A 17500-nucleotide genomic window follows, 5' to 3' on the forward strand; every position below is an offset into this window, starting at 1 on the left:
GATTTTGGTCTCATCTGACCACAACACTTTCACCCAGTCTTCCTCTGAATCAGTCAGATGTTCAGTGGCAAACTTCAAACGGGCCGGTAGATGTGCCTTCTTGAGCAGGGAGACCTTGCGGGCACAGCAGGATTTCAGTCCTTCACGGCGTAGTGTGTTACCAACTGTTTTTTTGGTGACTATGGCCCCAGCTGCCTTGAGATCATTGACAAGTTCCTCCCGAGTAGTTCTGGGCTGATTCCTCACCGTTCTCATTATCATTGAAACTCCACAAGGTGAGATCTTGCATGGAGCTCCAGACCAAGGGAAATTGGCAGTTAATTTATGTTTCTTCCATTTGCAAATAATCGCACCAACTGTTGTCACCTTCTCACCCAGCTGCTTGGCGATGTAGCCCATTCCAGCCTTGTGTAGGTCCACAATCTTGTCCCTGACATCCTTGGAAAGCTCTTTGGTCTTGGCCATGGTGAAGAGTTTGGAATCTGGTTTGTTTGAATGCTTTTATACAGGTAACGAGCTGAGAGGGCTCCCAATGTCAGCTCGTTACCTGTGTAAAATACACCTGTGAGCCAGAGATCTTGCTGACTGATAGGGGATCAAATACTTATTTCATTCATGAAAATGCTAATTAATGCATACCTTTTTTTGTAATACATTTTTCTGGATTTTTTTTTGTTATTGTTGTCTCTCACTGTTCAAATAAACCTACCACTGAAATTGTAGACTGATCATTTCTTTGTTAGTGGGCAAACTTACAAAATCAGCTGGGGTTCAAATAATTTTTTCCCTGACTGTATTTTAATCACTTTATACATCAAACTAAACATAAATCTGGGCCCATAAAAGTTAAACATTCTATCATCTTTTTTGTGGACTTCCAGTTGTGTTGCAATTTGTTTTTTTTTATGATAAACCCAGAGACGGAGAGTAATGTATTTAGATTTTTATGACTAGTTTTATTCTGTAGAGAGATTTATTGTACTGACTCGGGTTCAGTTTCTTTTCTTATGTCATTCTATTTATTTCACTGTCCTCTTTCTCTCTGTTGCATCCCTGTTTGTATATGTGTCTGCATATACATGTTTGTTTATGTGTGGTGCTTTCATGTGTGTTTGTTCTGCAGGTGTTTTGGTCTTCTGCTCAGCCCAGGGAAAAATGTGAAGAACAGCGACATGCACCTGCTAGACCTGGTGGGTGACTGTTTTCATGTGTGTGTTTTTGTGTTGTGCGTTTATGTGTGTTTGCTAACGTCCTCCAACTTGTGCCCTCTTCAGGAGTCAATGGGAAAGAGCTCTGATGGGAAGTCTTACATCATCACAGGAAGTTGGAACCCCAACACGCCCCAGTTCCATGCTGTGAATGAGGAAACACCCAAAGGTAACAGGCAAATATTTGTGGAAAATTCTACTAATACAGAACGATTTTCAGTGGTTACCTCTTTCTTGGTTCACATTTTATTGGATAGTCGGTTGTTTATTCAGTCACATTTTCACACCAGTATTTGACATACAGTATTTCCAAGGGTTAAAATCACATTCCACTATTTGCATGAATCCTCTAATCAGGCTGTAGCAATTCATGAGAAAATTATGGGCATGAGAAAATTAAATAGGCATGTAAACTGTGCTTAAATGTCTGTTAATAAATAATGTTGCATGCAAGGCGATCACATCAACTGATTGTGATACTGACTTTGTTGCATTCTTACCTCCTACACCAACAATTCAGCTTTAAACACAATAAGTCAAAACGTATTTATTTTTTGTTTTTGTAGATAAATTCATGTACATGACCACAGCAGTGGACCTGGTGATTACCGAGGTGGAGGAACCAGTCCGTTTCCTACTGGAGACGAGGGTCAGAGTGTGCTCCCCAAATGACAGGCTGTTCTGGCCCTTCAGCAAGCGTAGCTACACTGAGACCTTCTACCTTAAACTACGACAGGTATATCAAGTCATAGCACAATCTCTCATCTGTGAATATTGAAGTGAGAGTCACTGTGAATCTCATCTGATAATAGCTGTGTGACCTGAAATGATGCAAAGCAATCAGTTTAAGACACCATGAGTTTGTAAATAATTAGTAGTATTTAAAAAAAGAAATGCATCACATGTTCTATCAATCAGTCAGAGGATGGTCTCGACATTTTTTCTGTAGATTATCTTATGTTTTCCGTCCTTAGATGGAGCGCAAGGAGCGTAAGAGTCCTGCCTCTGACACTTTGTATGAGGTGGCGAGTTTGGAAAGTGAGACTGAGAGAGACAAACGGAAGACAACAGCTAGTCCCGGCATTTTGCCCACTGGGGCTGGTACCATGGTTCCTTCACCTCCTGAAGATGATGAAGAGGAAGGTGATTGGATAGTTTAGGCTGAGCCACGTCTTATGGGACAGTCTTTATTTAAAGTACAAAATACAAAGAAATAGCAAATGTATTATTCAAGATCTAATACTTGATATGGAAAATGGTCTAATCCATGTGAAAATATTCTTTACAAATGTTACCACATAGAACCACAGAAGAAGTCTGACTAGCAGCATCATATATTAATAGTTTTGACTTCTTGTAGCACTTGTGATACTTGATCATGTCAGGCACATAAACAGCATCAAAGCAGATAATATAAATGACAGTTTGCTTTTATTCTGGAACGCTGAACCACTTGGTGTCCTTGGACAGGACTGACCTCTTTCAGAAGAATGCATCTTCCCCATTTAATAGTACAAGTATTGTAGTACTGTCTAGCACCATGATATAAAGTATTATTAATTAGCATTCAGCCCAGCTGAATTACGATTATTGCTTCCAGATATTTTGCGTTTAAGCATTTTCAGCCTCTTACTCTATCAGTGATATTTTACCTAAAAATTAAAACGTCCTGTGGGGCTGTGCCAAAAATAGGCTTGTGGTTTGCAGAGTCCCACGAGAGCTCAGATGCAGTGTTGCAGAACTGTTTGTACTGTATCCTCACAAAGTACTTACAGTAGCTATGCAGTGGTGTGAGTGTGTTTTGTATGTTGTGTGAATGTGATATGTAGGAGTGAGAATAAAAGGCAGATAATTGAAGTACTTTCTGTGTATGTCTGTCTGTCTATGTGTGTTGATGTCATAATTTTGGAGCCCCTACAAATTTGTCTTACTCCTTTGAACTGCATGTCCACTGATTGCCTACTGTAAATGTTTAGATCACACAGTAGGTATAGATAGTACAGTTTTTTTCAGCTGACAAAATGTAAAGTTGTTATAAAAGACCAAACTGTTTTTGCACTCAGGTGGGTTGTCACACAAACAAACAAAAAATCTTTTAGTTAGACAGCTGTAGTTCAAGTTCAGCATTAACATATCCACAGCTCAGATACTGCTCAGACTAAACCATCAACATTAGACAACACAACATACAGTATACACAGCCTGTGATGTAAACATTTCATTTAGTCATTTCACATGCATGAGCTCTTGCAAATTGTATATTATTTTGAATATTTAAAGGGCAGATTTAAATGGTGAGGAGGAAATGGACAACAGTGGAGCTCACTTGTTTTCACTCTGTGTTCTATATTCAGACAACGATGAGCCGTTACTCAGTGGGTCAGGAGACGTTTCCAAGGAGTGTGCAGAGAAGATCCTGGAGACCTGGGGGGACTTACTATCCAAGTGGTAAGTGGACTTTGTTCCCTTGTTCACTGTGTCCTCACCCTTCTATCACTGTTACAATTAATGTGGGCACACATACCCATGCACACAATGAACATCTGTGTGTGGGGGGCTTGGTGGATATACAGGATAAGAAAGCATCAGGCAGGAGTCATTGAGAATCTGCTTATTAAGATGGATTTCCTCTCCCATTACTGCATTTGTCTTTAATCAAAAGCTTGTGATGGACTGAATAGAAACTGACACACATACAGTGGGCATGCCTGTCCTTTTCTCTATCTGCTCTCATGTATGTTTTCTGGAGAACAGTAAAATGTGTACAAACATATATTTAGAGACCCCCTCCACAGTTTTTCTGCTGCAGCAATCAGTCTGAGGTGGTAAGTCAGGTGCTGAGGATATTTATATACATTTTCTTTCTCTCCCCCTTATTTTGCGTCCTTGGCTGTTGTGTATGTGTGCACCAAAAGGAAGTACAGAAGAAAGTTACAGCGGTCGAGCTTTAATATGGATGAAGAAATCAACAAACACATTTCAGAACAGTAATCACGTAGTCCCCTGCCAGTTAAATCATCTTCTATTTCATTCAGTAATTGAAGCCTGGTTTGACCTGAGATCCTGTCAAAGACCCTCACATTCTATTCTGGCAAACGATGTGATTTACAAACACTCTCGTCCTCTTCTAGCATGTTCTTAACTGAAGAGATCTCAGATGACTAACAGCTGCCACGCTGAGAGCAGATCTGCAGATTATACAATTACTTTCTCCTGACTGTAAATTTCAGCTGTAATTCCTCTGCCACAGCAATGGTGATCCAGGCACTGAGGGGATATGTTGAGATTTCCAATCTCTCCTGCTCATTTTTGTGTCCCTGAATTGTAATGCCTTAAAATACATATTGCATGAATTTGCAACCTGCAAATTCCAGCATTGCTGCTTCTCTTATTTTTCTCTACCTCAAAACCGCACTGCGACTGCTTAGTAAATATGAACATACACAATTTCATTAAAGTAAATGTCCCCTACAATAAAGAAAGGAATCATGAGACTAGCCTGTTATAATACTAGGCTTTGTGTGTGAGTATGAGTGCGAGTGCTGTGGCATTGTGGAGTGTAGCGCTCGGGGAGGCAAATCACAGACAGCCCTTTACAAGCTCCTGCTCCTAAGGACTAGGCCTGGCAATAGTTACATCACATGGCGTGTACCCACATGTGCACATACGTTAGCACAATATTCTTTTGCTTACCCTTAGTTCCAATTGAAAATGCCACATATTGCATAACCTGAAGCTCGGAGCAAATAAAAAAAAAAAAAGACAAACTCAGAACTTAAATTAAGAGAGGGGGTTAAAGTGAGACTCATTGGGGATTCAGGGGTTTTCTGTTGGCTCAGGTACAGCTGTGTCTCCAGGGTTACCTTCTCCTTTTTCCTCTATTTCTAATTTAATCTCATAGATTGTTTATCACTCTAAAATGGAGTTTTCCCAACAGATTAAACATTTAAATGTGAAGATGAGGAGAGAATGAATTGAAATGGCTTCATATCTATTATTGCTGTGTTTTTCTGCAGGCTTATTGTATTCTGCTGTCCTTTTTTCCCCATCTGCTAAAAATAAGACAGGGGTAAAATAAAGTAAAAGTAAGTAAAACTAATGTCAGGGGAAAAAGGTGAAAATTAATTTCAACAATAAATCGTGCATTTTCAGTACAAAAATAGCACATATTTCAGTCTGAAAAAGTGACATATTAGTCCTTGATTGATTGTTTCCCTTAAGGGCAGCAAGAATTTTGAAAGACTGCTGCTCATGTAAATCATTATATTTGTGGTATTAGATGATACATCTCCTCCCCGTTGTCATTATCTTGGCCCAGCAGACAATCTGGAAAAGCAATAATAGTCCTGTTTATACACAGTCTGGGCCCAGTGAAACGTTTTGGGTAGATACTTTTGGCAGGTGTGCACCGAAGATTGCAGCTGCACAATTGCATGTAACGAGGGAGTCCACAGTGTGCTGTACTTTAACGATTGATTGAATAAACAACAATGAAGTAAACTTCTATGGTTGACTGTCCTCTTCTCTTTCTTCTCAGGCATATGAACCTATCAGTGCGACCCCGGCAGCTGCCAGCTTTGGTGCGGAGTGGAATTCCTGAGGCTCTTCGTGGGGAGGTGTGGCAGCTCCTGGCAGGTTGCCATAACAATGACCACCAGGTAGAGGAGTACCGCACTCTTATTACTAAGGTAAGACCACATACCATGCAGTTATTGTTGCTGTTAAAATAATCAGGACATACCAAATTTCCACGATGGCTTAATGTTGGTGGTGGAGTCATCGGAATGGCTGGAAACCTTCAACACAGTGACTCACTGTTCATTTTAGGATGCCATGCACAACAACCCTTCTAAATCTTTTGTTTAAGCTGAAGCCATTATTAGTAGGGATGTAACAATATTAGTAATTTCATGTTATTGCAATAGAAAAATGTCTTGATACCACCGTGGTACTGTCACTGTATCTACCAGGATATTACATATAATTATTTCACTCGTATAACTGTCTTCAGGTCACAGAATTTGACACTCCATCATTGACTTTTAGATCCATTGTGTGGCAGCATTTCAGTTTTCCTGTTTCAAGAAATAACATGGGCAGAAAGGAATCTGATTAATGCATAGCAACTTGCAAATACTACCAAACGAAGGCAATACTAGCCTCATTTAGGACTTTTGGTTTTTATTGGCCCAAGCATGTGTGTTACTGCTATTGTCCTTGGTAATATTTGTGGTTAAGTTTTATTTCTTTCAGAGTCCACCCCAGGGACCGGGTGCCCCTGTTTTTTAAGTTTCTCCTTTATGTGCTTTAGGCTTGTGATCACTGTTAGTGAAATGTTTATACAAGAAGAACAAAGGAATCAACTGTCACTTTTTTCTAAAGACTCAATATGATTTTGTGACTCACTAATTAAAACCATTTTAGCTGTTGCAGCCAGGATAAAAGATTAGTGTTCCAGTTTTGTGACTTCCTGGAAAATGGTCAGAAATTGCATGTATTAAGCTACATAGTCTGCGATCTGAAATGATAATTTTATTGTTATTATTCAATTATGATGATTTCATAGGGGTATTTTTAGCATTTGGTTTGTCACAGCTGCTTTGTGTTGACGTTGTCTCTGCCGACAGTAGCTCCTCTTTTTCTTTTTCTTTTTTTTTTTAACAAATCTGTGTTTTTATGTGTGTTCAAGTTGGAGAAGCACAGAGTGCACGCATAGGTCTTTCTCCATAGTCGTGTGTGTGTGTAAGGATTGGAGGTGACTTAGCCCTGTAGATGGCTAGCCCCCCTGTGTGCTCAGAATGGTTTGTTAGTCTTTGTAATTTTTTTTTCTCAGCCTCAGTTTTGTCCACTGTTCTTATGCAAAGGCAACATCCCCGGGCAGCAAACTGGGTCCCAGGTGGTGACAAGATGTTGGTCTTGCCCTTCCTTCCCCCATGCTTACTTTCTTCTTTTTCCATGACCACATTTCCCTTGCTCCTTTGCACTTTTGTTATCTCTGTCCTTTTTTGTTAGCATGAATGGTATGAGTGGAATCTAAACTTTCACAAAGAAAGCTATAACAATAGATCAGTAAGCCACTGTATTGATACCCACTGGACAGAAAGTTGGAAAGAAATGTGTTGGAGAGGCACTAAAGTATTCCTGATTTGTACGTCAGCCAAGAATCACACAGAGAGAAGTATGGAGAACACGTGCTGCTAAATCTGACAGAAGATTTGCATTTTATTTAGTCTCCTTAGATCAAGACTGGCCAAAGTAGCCAAGAACAGTTAAAGGACAGAAAGATTATGTGCATATACTCAATTATGATGAATTTTAAAATCAAACTAGAACTAAGACACAAAAGATCTTACTCATAGAACAAGTCTAAAATGTTGAAAAGTGTTTTGAATGTATTGCTCAATGGTTCTCTGCATATTATCTGAATTTTGCATTACCTCCATAAATTTTAGAGAGTAGAAGCCAGTCACTGATAGTTGCTAATCTGGTAGAAAGATGATTGGTTTCACCCAATCCCAGCAGCTTTTAATTGAGAGGATTTTTTAGGAAAGACTGTGAGATTTAGCCAAGGGAACACTTTATTACACTGAGCAACAGTAACATTGTGATCACATTACAGCAAAACAGTCAACATATATGCAAGTACTTAACATGATTTTGTCATGTTAGAGGCAGTAGTATGTCATGGTGTGTTTAGGAGCAGCATAGACAGACTGCAGCAACTATGAGGTAATAACAATGTATATAAATTTATTCTCATGGCCCAGCAACAAATGTTCAGAGGCCTGGTGGTTGGGGACCACTGTGCTAAGATATGTAGACATGCACAGTGTGGGCATATTTACTGTTACTCTATATAAGTGAAGTAATATGTTCTGATTATAGTGTTAATAATAATAGATGCTGAACTACAGTACCTATTGAACTGGTAAATCTGTACATTTGCTTGAAACTTATAATGTTCAGCAGTGTTGACAGTGTTAGGGGTGAGTATTTAACTCTTTAGTGATTTTTCAGGGTGTAGTTACAGTAGCTTGTGTGTGATTGATGGTGTTGTTATTTAATACTAGATCATTCAGTTATATTTATAAATGTCTCATCCTCCCCTTTACCCACATGGGGGAACAGGATGTTCAAAATCTCTTCAGGTGTCTATATAAGGATACAGTCACACATGTATGTGCATCATGTAGTCACATGGTGATCAGATAAACAGGCTCAGTTCCCAGACTTGCTGCACCAGCTTCCAACGGAGCGCAAAAACAAGCACTTATAACTACCTGCCTGCCTGCCTGTCTCTGTCTGACCTACATAATGATCTGTTTGCCTGCCTCTCTGTCTATCTCTCTTTATAATCAAGTATGTTTGTGCTTGCCTGACTTTGACGCTTTCTGACTTATTCCTAGACCAGTTTGTGCTCCTGTCAATCCATGTGTCTTCCTTCCTCGCTCTGTCTGCCTGTGTGGTTTATCACACTGTCTGCTTGCCTTTTTCTTTCTTGTCTCCTGTTGTCTTACTTGTCCATCGTATCTGCTGTTTCTTTCTTTTTTTTTTTTCTGGCCCATAGGTTTATGTGTGCGTTGCTGCTCTGACCTCAGCTAACTAGGTACAACTGGAAATTCTTGCAGATGTTTTATCTGGTTTTGAAGCCCGATTCCCACTTCAAATCTTGCAGCGAATGCTAGAAAGTTCAGACAGTCAGATGAAAGAATTTGAGTAATTTTTGTAGTTGAATGTTTGCAGGGTTTATTTTTCTTGTGTTATCCTCCTACTGTAATGTGTTTACATCTGTGTGTGACTGCCTACCACACATTTCACTGATTAATAGAAACTCCAAATACGAGTCTGACCAGTTCTGTTTATGTTTGTTAACATGACACTGGTGCAGAAGTTGGCTCGCAGTGACTGGTTATTTCCATATTTATATAAAAACAAAACAGAATTTTCAGGATTATGAGCCACGGGCTGGGTGGTTTGCGGATGGTGGGTATTAATAATTAATAGTAATTTAATCAGATAAGAGTCAGCCAGTATTGCAGTTGCAGGTTAATTGTCTTAGTCTTAGCTTATCAACAGAAGGTTTTGGCTCTTTTTTTTGTTATTTAAGAAAAACTGCAAAACATTTACCATTATTCTACAGATGTATCACTAGTCATATTAAACAGGAGTTGCATTTCACCCTAAAAATAATTATACTAATGTAGTTATTGTTAAAATTTAAATCATGATGTTAACCAATACTAATTCTAATCATTTGACATGAGTATATGAACAGTAATTCGCTCCTAATAGTAATAATTGTAATAAGGAGATTTTCCCTGTCCCTTATTAGCTCCTGTCCCTTATTAGCTCTTGTCCCTTATTAGCAGTCATGCTCTACAGAATTGTAGGGCCATTGTGTTGTAGCCAGGTGTGTGTTGGCTACTGGATGCCTGTCCCTGAGAGGTTGCCAAGCTGTGGGGAAGCAGAACTGAGACAGACAACATGACTGCTAGCAATCAGACTTCCCTTTCTTTCTTGTTTTCACAGTACTCATTTCTTCTTGCTGTTTTGTCCTTGCGATCTTCTGTTTCTTTCTCTCCTCTACCTTTTCTTCTTCTCATCTTTTATTCCCTCCCTCATTCTTTTCTCCCTTTCCTCCTCTTTTTCCAACCCTTTTTGTCATACTGTCATCTATTTTTAGCTCCTCGTGTGGTCGGCAGAGGAGGTGCGTGAAAGCATGGGAGTGTGTCTGGACTGCAGGAAAGATGCAGACTGCTGTGTGTAGGTGTGGCTGTGTGGGTATGTTTGCGTCTCCCTCATGCTACACCCACTTGCCCTGCACGAAACAAACTCTGCAGCCCTGAGAAAGTCATCTAATAATGACATCATATGATCTAAATATAACTAATTTGGTAATTAATCTAGCATAGGTTCACAGATTCAGCAGGTTCTTTGCAGGCTGAGGGGGACTTGATTTGGGTACATTAAGATAATGGATTAAAAATGTTCTGACCAGACCTTGCGATAAAATGATGGTTGCTGATGTTGCCAGGCAGGACATTGAAAATGTCATATGTTATCATGCATAGTTAGAGGTGCAGCGCCTGCTGATGCATGCTAAATCAGGAGGAGGTGCACAGCTGTTTAGAGCTGTCAGACCAAACAAACAAAGGGATATGTGCACACACAAATACGTGGACAGAGTTGGTTCAAGCGAAAATATTCTGAAACGTGGAAAGTATAACTACAATCGGAAAATGTTGGGATCTTGCCTGTACTGGGTTTATATTGGTTCTTGTACACCCATAAGAATATTTTTACTGTAGATTTTTAAATGTTGATAGTGTTGCGGTCTCTCTTTGTTTCTCTCTCTCTTGCTCTTTTGGAGACACATGCACACATATAGTAAAGTTGGAAAGTTAAAAAAAAAAAAAAATTTAATTATATAGTACATTACATAAATAACTTTGTTGGACAGGGCAGTAGTACTATGTATATGAACGTGGACATTTTTAAATGTAACACATTTATGTTCTATTAACGGTATTATTATTATTATTATTGTTGCTATCCTGACTTTCTGCTGTAATTAAGAGTCAGGAAAAGGCTGTCCATTTCTACATGATACTCTAGCTGCTGAGCTACACTAATACACTGTGGATATACAGTAGCACATTTATATTGTGCAGCTTTTTTCAATAATCTGAATTGCACCTTACAAGCTTTCCTTTGCTTGCAGTTTGCACCTAGGAGGCAGACTCAGTTGCTAATTACTTGCTGCGTTAATGGATCAGCTGCTAATTACACACAGACTGTGAGCCCAAATTAAATTTTGTTGTGCGCTTTCATGTATATAAGTTGCTCTCTTAGTCTTTTAAGCTTGAATGTTGCAGCAGTTTATCATTAGCAGAATACAGATATAAAAATGACTAAATTTGAAGTAATTTATTTATTGCATTACATTCAGCATGCTAGGATGTACAAAGCCATCAGGGAATCTGCTGATCTGTACTTGGCTTAGAGTCAGATTCATTATATTTGCACTCTGGCATGCACTTATTGTTTCACTGCAGACAAATAAAACTTTTTGTCTGTAGAAAGACAATGTCCAGATTCTTAGAGCTCACAAGTTCCTGGCTTTTAGGAAGGACGTTGGAAATGAATGTGAACAATTTTAGCAGTGTGAAACGATATGTTTGAATCTTGGGAAATTGTGAGAAACCCTGGCACGAAAATGTGGGGGAGGAGTGAAAAGGTGGGGGAAGCAGGAACCTCGTGCCTTTGCAGCTGATCATTGGTTGGAGCCACAGGGTAGGGGAGGGGCCTCAGTGTCACTGTTTCTGTAGAGAGAGAGGCACAGGGAGCGAGACAGAGTGAGGGAGAGAGAGGCAGGATAAGCGAACACGGGGGTTCTCCGAGCATCGTTATTTCTGCCTACCTCATTTCCACTTCAGACATAGTTGCTGTTCTTCTGGATAGAAACAGCAGCTGAGGTGTGTTTGTATGTGTGTGTGTGTGAATGTTATGAACACCAGTCACCCCATGCACTGCCTTCATCCTCTCAGCTGACACTAGTCTGCTGTGATCGTCCTGCGAACAACCAGACAGAAGAGCAAGGGAACATTGAAGAGTGATGAAAAAAGGCTAAAGGGACAGCAAGAAGGAAGAGGAAGGAGAAGCAGGACAAACGTGGATTTAAAGGACAGAAAAAAAGAGAAATTATGTTTCTTGTCTCCCTCCAACAATTTATATCCGGCTCATTGCACAGTAATGTTCACTGGAAGCTGTGTTTATGACATTGTGGGCTTCAGACAGATAAGAGAGAGCTTCAGTCTGTGCCTTCTGCAGCTGCAGCAGATGTTGAAGACATCTCTGACTTTATAGGGAGTGGGGGTATTTCAAACATAATTGGACCTGAATTCTTTTAGACAAAGTCACATTTTTATCAGATTTTTTTTCTTCTTTGTGCCTTCAGCTGGGAAGTTTGCTTTACTGTGATAAAAGAAAAGTAATGCAGGTATTTTGTGTAAAAACACAACTACCTGCACTGGGGACAAATACATGGGGCTTCCTCACCCTTCTGCCCTTTCTGTCCTTCATGCATTTGAAATGGCAGCTGACAGCAGCCTGATCATGGAACCGCAGTGTGGAGCTTATCATTTGGACTGAAACCATAGAGCTACTTTCAGGACCTGCCAGCTACCTGACAAAATACTGGGTTCTTGGGTTCATTGTACCCTTGAAGGGGCCCCTCTGATACATATTCCTACCCAAGATGATGAATTCCTCACAGGATCCACTGACTCAGAGCTCTTCTGACCTGACCAACTTCTCCTCTCCCTTCTGCCTGCTTGAGATACGCTATTCCCAGATTTTCACCACATGCCTCCTAGAAGTCTCTATCATACTTCCCCTCACTGTTCTCATTATTTTTGGGAACCTGGTGGTGATTTTTGTGTTTCACTGTGCACCCTTGCTTAGCCAGCACACAACCAGTGCTTTCATCCAGACTATGGCATATGCTGATCTGCTGGTGGGGGTCAGCTGTCTGTTCCCCTCCCTATTCCTTCTCCATCACCTGCAGGACCTCGACCCCAAACTCACCTGCCAGGTGTTTGGGTACATGGTGTCTGTTTTGAAGTCAGTTTCAATGGCATCGTTAGCATGTGTAAGTGTAGACCGTTATATTGCCATCACACGACCCCTGACTTACGCATGCCTAGTGACACCTTGTCGAGTGCGCTGCTGCATTGTTCTGATATGGTTGTACTCTGCTCTGGTGTTTCTCCCATCTTTTTTTGGGTGGGGGAAACCTGGTTACCATGGCGATATGGTGGAGTGGTGCGCAATTCAGTGGAAGACTAGTCCTGCATTCACGACCTTTATTGTTGCACTGCTCTACGCTCCTGCCACTCTCACTGTTTGTTTCACCTATGCCAACATCTTCAAAATCTGCCGACAACACACCCGGGAGATCAGCGAGCGCCATGCACGTTACCGACCCCAACAGCAGGGTCCAGGAATGACAGTGGGATCTGTGGTCAGGGACCACAGTGCAGTAGGACAAGGGCAGCTGCCTCACTTCTCTCAACCACAAAAAAACCAACACCACCAGCCATACTACCAGCAGCCCCCATCAGCGTACCCAGACAAGCGATACGCTATGGTACTGTTCCGCATTACCAGCGTGTTTTATGTCCTTTGGTTGCCCTACATCCTCTACTTTCTGTTGGAGAGTGGAGGGATCTACCACCACCCTGCAGCCTCCTTCTTCACCACGTGGCTGGCAATCAGCAACAGCTTTTGTAACTGTCTCATCTACAGCCTCTCCAACTCTGCCTTCAGGAAGGGTCTGAAACGCCTCTGCTCCTTCTGTTTACGGAGCAGTGACAGTGGCTTTGGGGCTAGGAACAGTAAAAAGGCTTTTGTTGACTCCTTTGAAAAGGGATGTGCAGGGCCAAGGTATGGATATGGCCACGGGGAAATAGGCATTGGCACAACATGTCATGTGTAGTGCACACATAGAGGAAATCGTTTGTGCCAGTGGCGGCACTGCAGTCACACCAGACGTGATTGCTGTAAGATGTTTCCTCGGTTGAGATGAAATGTGCTGTAATGAAAAAGAGCTGTCGGCCTGCTGCTGTTGTTTCTGTCACGTTTGGAGGTTAAACAGGCACTTCTCTGCACATGCCACAACTGACAACAGAGAAAGGGAGTCAAGAGCAAAGCACTAAAGGATAAAAAGGCCTAAATCGTTGTGCAAGGCATTTTAAAACGGTCAGGGAGACCCAGCATGCTGTGTATGGACAGGGCTGATAGATGGAAGGGGTTGCATCAGTTTTCTTTTGTGGGAAGTGACTTCAACTTATGTTGCCAAAACAACATAAATGATACAAGAAAGCTTTCCTGTAAAGCTGTATGTGTAGTATGTGAAACAGTGTAACCTTTATTTGTTTCTAACACAATATATACTGAATGCAAAAAAGGGAGTGCATATGGAACAGCTGACTGCTGTTATTTAGTAACGTAGTGCTGAGGTGAACTGCCAGCAGCAAACTCTTTGAATATGTTTGTATGTGCTCTTACCCTCCTCAGTATTTATTTTAAAAGTGATGTAATTGTCTGTGTGTTGTGTATTTGTCATCTCTTCATAGTGGTTGTTTGGTTGATTAATTAGGGGGAAAAGAAATTAAATGATGTATGTCTGGACCCAGTACACATCAATTTATAGTTTCAGTTCTTATGTATGCAATGAGACGCCTATTGATAAACCTTTTGAATAAAAATATAGATTATTTATTGATGATTTATTGATGTTGAGCCCACTGTTAGCAATATATGACATGCCATTTATGACTGTTAACCTAAGAAAAAAACAGTTTGAGTTTCTCTTTCAATTTATTGTTTAAACTTTTGTTTTATTGCACCTTTGTTCAGTTCAGATTGTGTAACTAAACTTATAAGATAGGTAAAGAAAGACCAAGAAAAGGTATATTTTTACGGTTACTGTACACTGTTTGTACATCATTGGGCTGACTACAAATAGTTACTGTGTTAAAATCCTTGGTGTGTGCTGTATTGTGACTGCATTGTTGTACCTCCATTTAGGGACTAGTGCGCACAGAAACACACAGCAACACTGGAGGATCACATGCAGGCAAAACAGACAAATAGCTCTATTTCTCTGTAAGGCTGCTAACCTTTGTGCAGCACTGTAAAGAGGGACTGACCTCTTGATTTGTGTATGTTTGCATCTGTGCATACACATATTGTATCATCTCGTCCCATTGTGTAATTTTGTTGAGCCTTTTCACTTAATACAAACTAATCAAGTCATATAGTAACATGAAATGAGTCCATGTGTACATACTTTGTGTCATAAACTCAAAAGTTGTGTAAAATTATCTCAGTCTTGAACTGTGGAGACTCGCATCACAGTAGATAAAATTTAATGTAGCTTATGTTATCTACCAAAGATTTTTTTTTCTACACATCTATTCTATGAAGATTTAGTAACATACAAGTGGATTTTACACAAGCATTGTATACAGTAGGTCGATTGCATTTTGTTTGGGTTAGAGATGCCTTGTTGTCTTGATATACAAATGAAAATGAACTGTTGGGAAAGTATTATCCCTTAACAGCCACGGAGGGCTCAATTTTTAGACGCACGACTGTTTTTTGAGGGTCCAGACGGGTAAATATATGCATGAGCAGAGATGAAAATGTTCACTAGCCAGCCTTTAATTCCACATTCAGTACGGAATAACCTGAACTAGATTTGTTGTGTAGTTTGTTTTAATTGATTATTTTAGCTACTCTCCAGAAGTTTATGATTTACAATCATGGTTCCTCCATTGTTCTTCTGTTGAACTGAAAATAGCCAGAAGCAAAAACTCAAAACTGTTCATTTCTGGCATGTATTTATTTGTGTGTGCATCGGTCTGTATGAGCACGTAGGATGTGATCTTTGGCTGAATTGGACAGTTTAACATGTTTTATCAAGGGTGCTAACAATGTTATCACCTGTCATTGCTTTATTAGCTGCATATCACTTTCCTTGAGTGTACTGTATTTTGTGAGCTTACAGTATGTGAGTGTGATGTACAGTAGTGTTAGATTCACATGTTGGTTAAATATTTTTGCTGCCATTCATGAAGCATTGCCAGATGTTATTTGTACCTTCTGTAGTTCAGAAATGTTGTATACAGAAATGGCATATTGAATGTCTTACTGTCAAACTACACACATTTATTTTTGTAAAATTACTTTGTTTCTGTCTTTTCTCTTATAAAGAGAGAGATGTTTTAGACTAAGTAGGTTTAGCAGCATGAAATCATTGAAGGTGTATCTTTATGAAGATGCATTTTATTTTACTGGACAAATTTTTGACTGTCTTTTGTGATTTGAACGATTGGTAACTTTGAGTTTGAGGTAAGACTAAACCGAGTAGTTTCTACAGCTTATTAATGGTACAGTTCCTTAGAAATGTGTAAGTTTGAGAGCAAAGTTGGGAAATATTAGGCCAAAACATGCTCACATTAGCATTCACACACACATTCCCTTTTTTCCTGTGGCTCTCATGTTCCCAAGGGAACAACATGGTGATGGTGGCTGTGTCGAGATACAGTGCCACCCTGGGTAGGATTGGAGGGGACAGAGGAAAATGGAGACCAGGGCTGGTCTAGGAAGCCATTTGTGGATTACATGCAGGAAGGAGAGGAAAATAATTATTGATGGATACAACAATAATAATAACAACAACATAATTTATCACTAAAACAGTTAAACCAACCGTTAGGAATGAATGTGTAGAAAGTAACAGATGCAAAGAAAGAAGAGGTAAAATGGCTCCTAGCTTCATAGCTATCGGCTTCATGAGTCCTTATCTTTTTTTCTGGTGTCTTAAGTAGTTTTATTTAATTGCACTGATTGGGTCTACCAAGTTGTGTATTTGTTTTGGATACAAGCAAAGTCCTTATATAGCTAATGAGGTCACTTATTGTGAATGTGACTCACTGTCACATTAAAGTCTAGATTTTACCCACATACATATGAAATCGGGGTCTTATTTAAAACAATTTTGAGGCATGACAATGTTTATCTTGAACTTATTGTTCTCAATTGAGAACATATGTTTTTGTATTTAAGAACAACAAACATATTTTACACTAGTACTGGTTAGTTATCATATCTAAGAGCAGAGACTGTACAGTACCAGATATGGTAGTACCAACTCCCCCTAATGGTGCACTTTAACACAGATACCCACCCAGAGGTATTTTCTTATCTGGCTTTTAATCTGTGTTGGATTTTCATAAGGCTCTAAATAGGCCACACCAGACCCCCACTAATGGCTGACTCATGACCCAGCTGTTCTGAAGAACATATTATTATCACATTAGAACAAGACTGATAGCTGTTACGAAACCTTGGTCTGGAAATGTCCCGAAAGAGAGAAATTTCTCTCTGCGTTTGTATTCTCTACAATGAAAGCTGGAAATTGCACACAAGGAGCAATGGGGTGTTTTATATGTTTTTAAAAATTAAGCCATTACCACCTACAGTAAGATGATATTTGATACATCGAGGATGTTCAATTTGTGATGAGGGTTTTATAAGACATCTGCTTTTATAGATGGAGGATGTTGGGATAATGTAAATGATCACACTTGTTTAATTTTGCTGCCATTGAAAGCGAGTATCTGTGATGAAAACTTATGATGCTTAACTGTAGGTGATAGACCTACACGATATTATAAGTTGTATATATTGTGTATCTGTACTGAGCAAATAAATCTAATCTGTTA

The 17500-nt window shown here is 39.8% G+C and overlaps 2 protein-coding genes across 2 annotated transcripts in view; both read left to right on the forward strand.

Annotated features, from left to right (window-relative positions):
• Positions 1 to 17500, forward strand: part of rabgap1 (RAB GTPase activating protein 1) — a 67726-nt gene that overhangs the window by 23102 nt on the left and 27124 nt on the right. The window contains 6 exon segments of the mRNA XM_020606038.1: positions 1124 to 1190; positions 1275 to 1377; positions 1775 to 1944; positions 2183 to 2351; positions 3563 to 3656; positions 5746 to 5896. Coding sequence (XP_020461694.1) covers positions 1124 to 1190; positions 1275 to 1377; positions 1775 to 1944; positions 2183 to 2351; positions 3563 to 3656; positions 5746 to 5896 — 754 coding nt within the window.
• Positions 11594 to 17470, forward strand: LOC109963485 (probable G-protein coupled receptor 21). The gene has a single exon (XM_020606040.1). The coding sequence runs from the start codon at positions 12466 to 12468 to the stop codon at positions 13702 to 13704; it is 1239 nt and encodes a 412-aa protein (XP_020461696.1). The 5' UTR covers positions 11594 to 12465; the 3' UTR covers positions 13705 to 17470.

This window comes from Monopterus albus, unplaced genomic scaffold (assembly GCF_001952655.1).
Source record: "Monopterus albus unplaced genomic scaffold, M_albus_1.0 scaffold75.1, whole genome shotgun sequence".
Taxonomy (NCBI): Eukaryota; Metazoa; Chordata; class Actinopteri; order Synbranchiformes; family Synbranchidae; genus Monopterus; species Monopterus albus.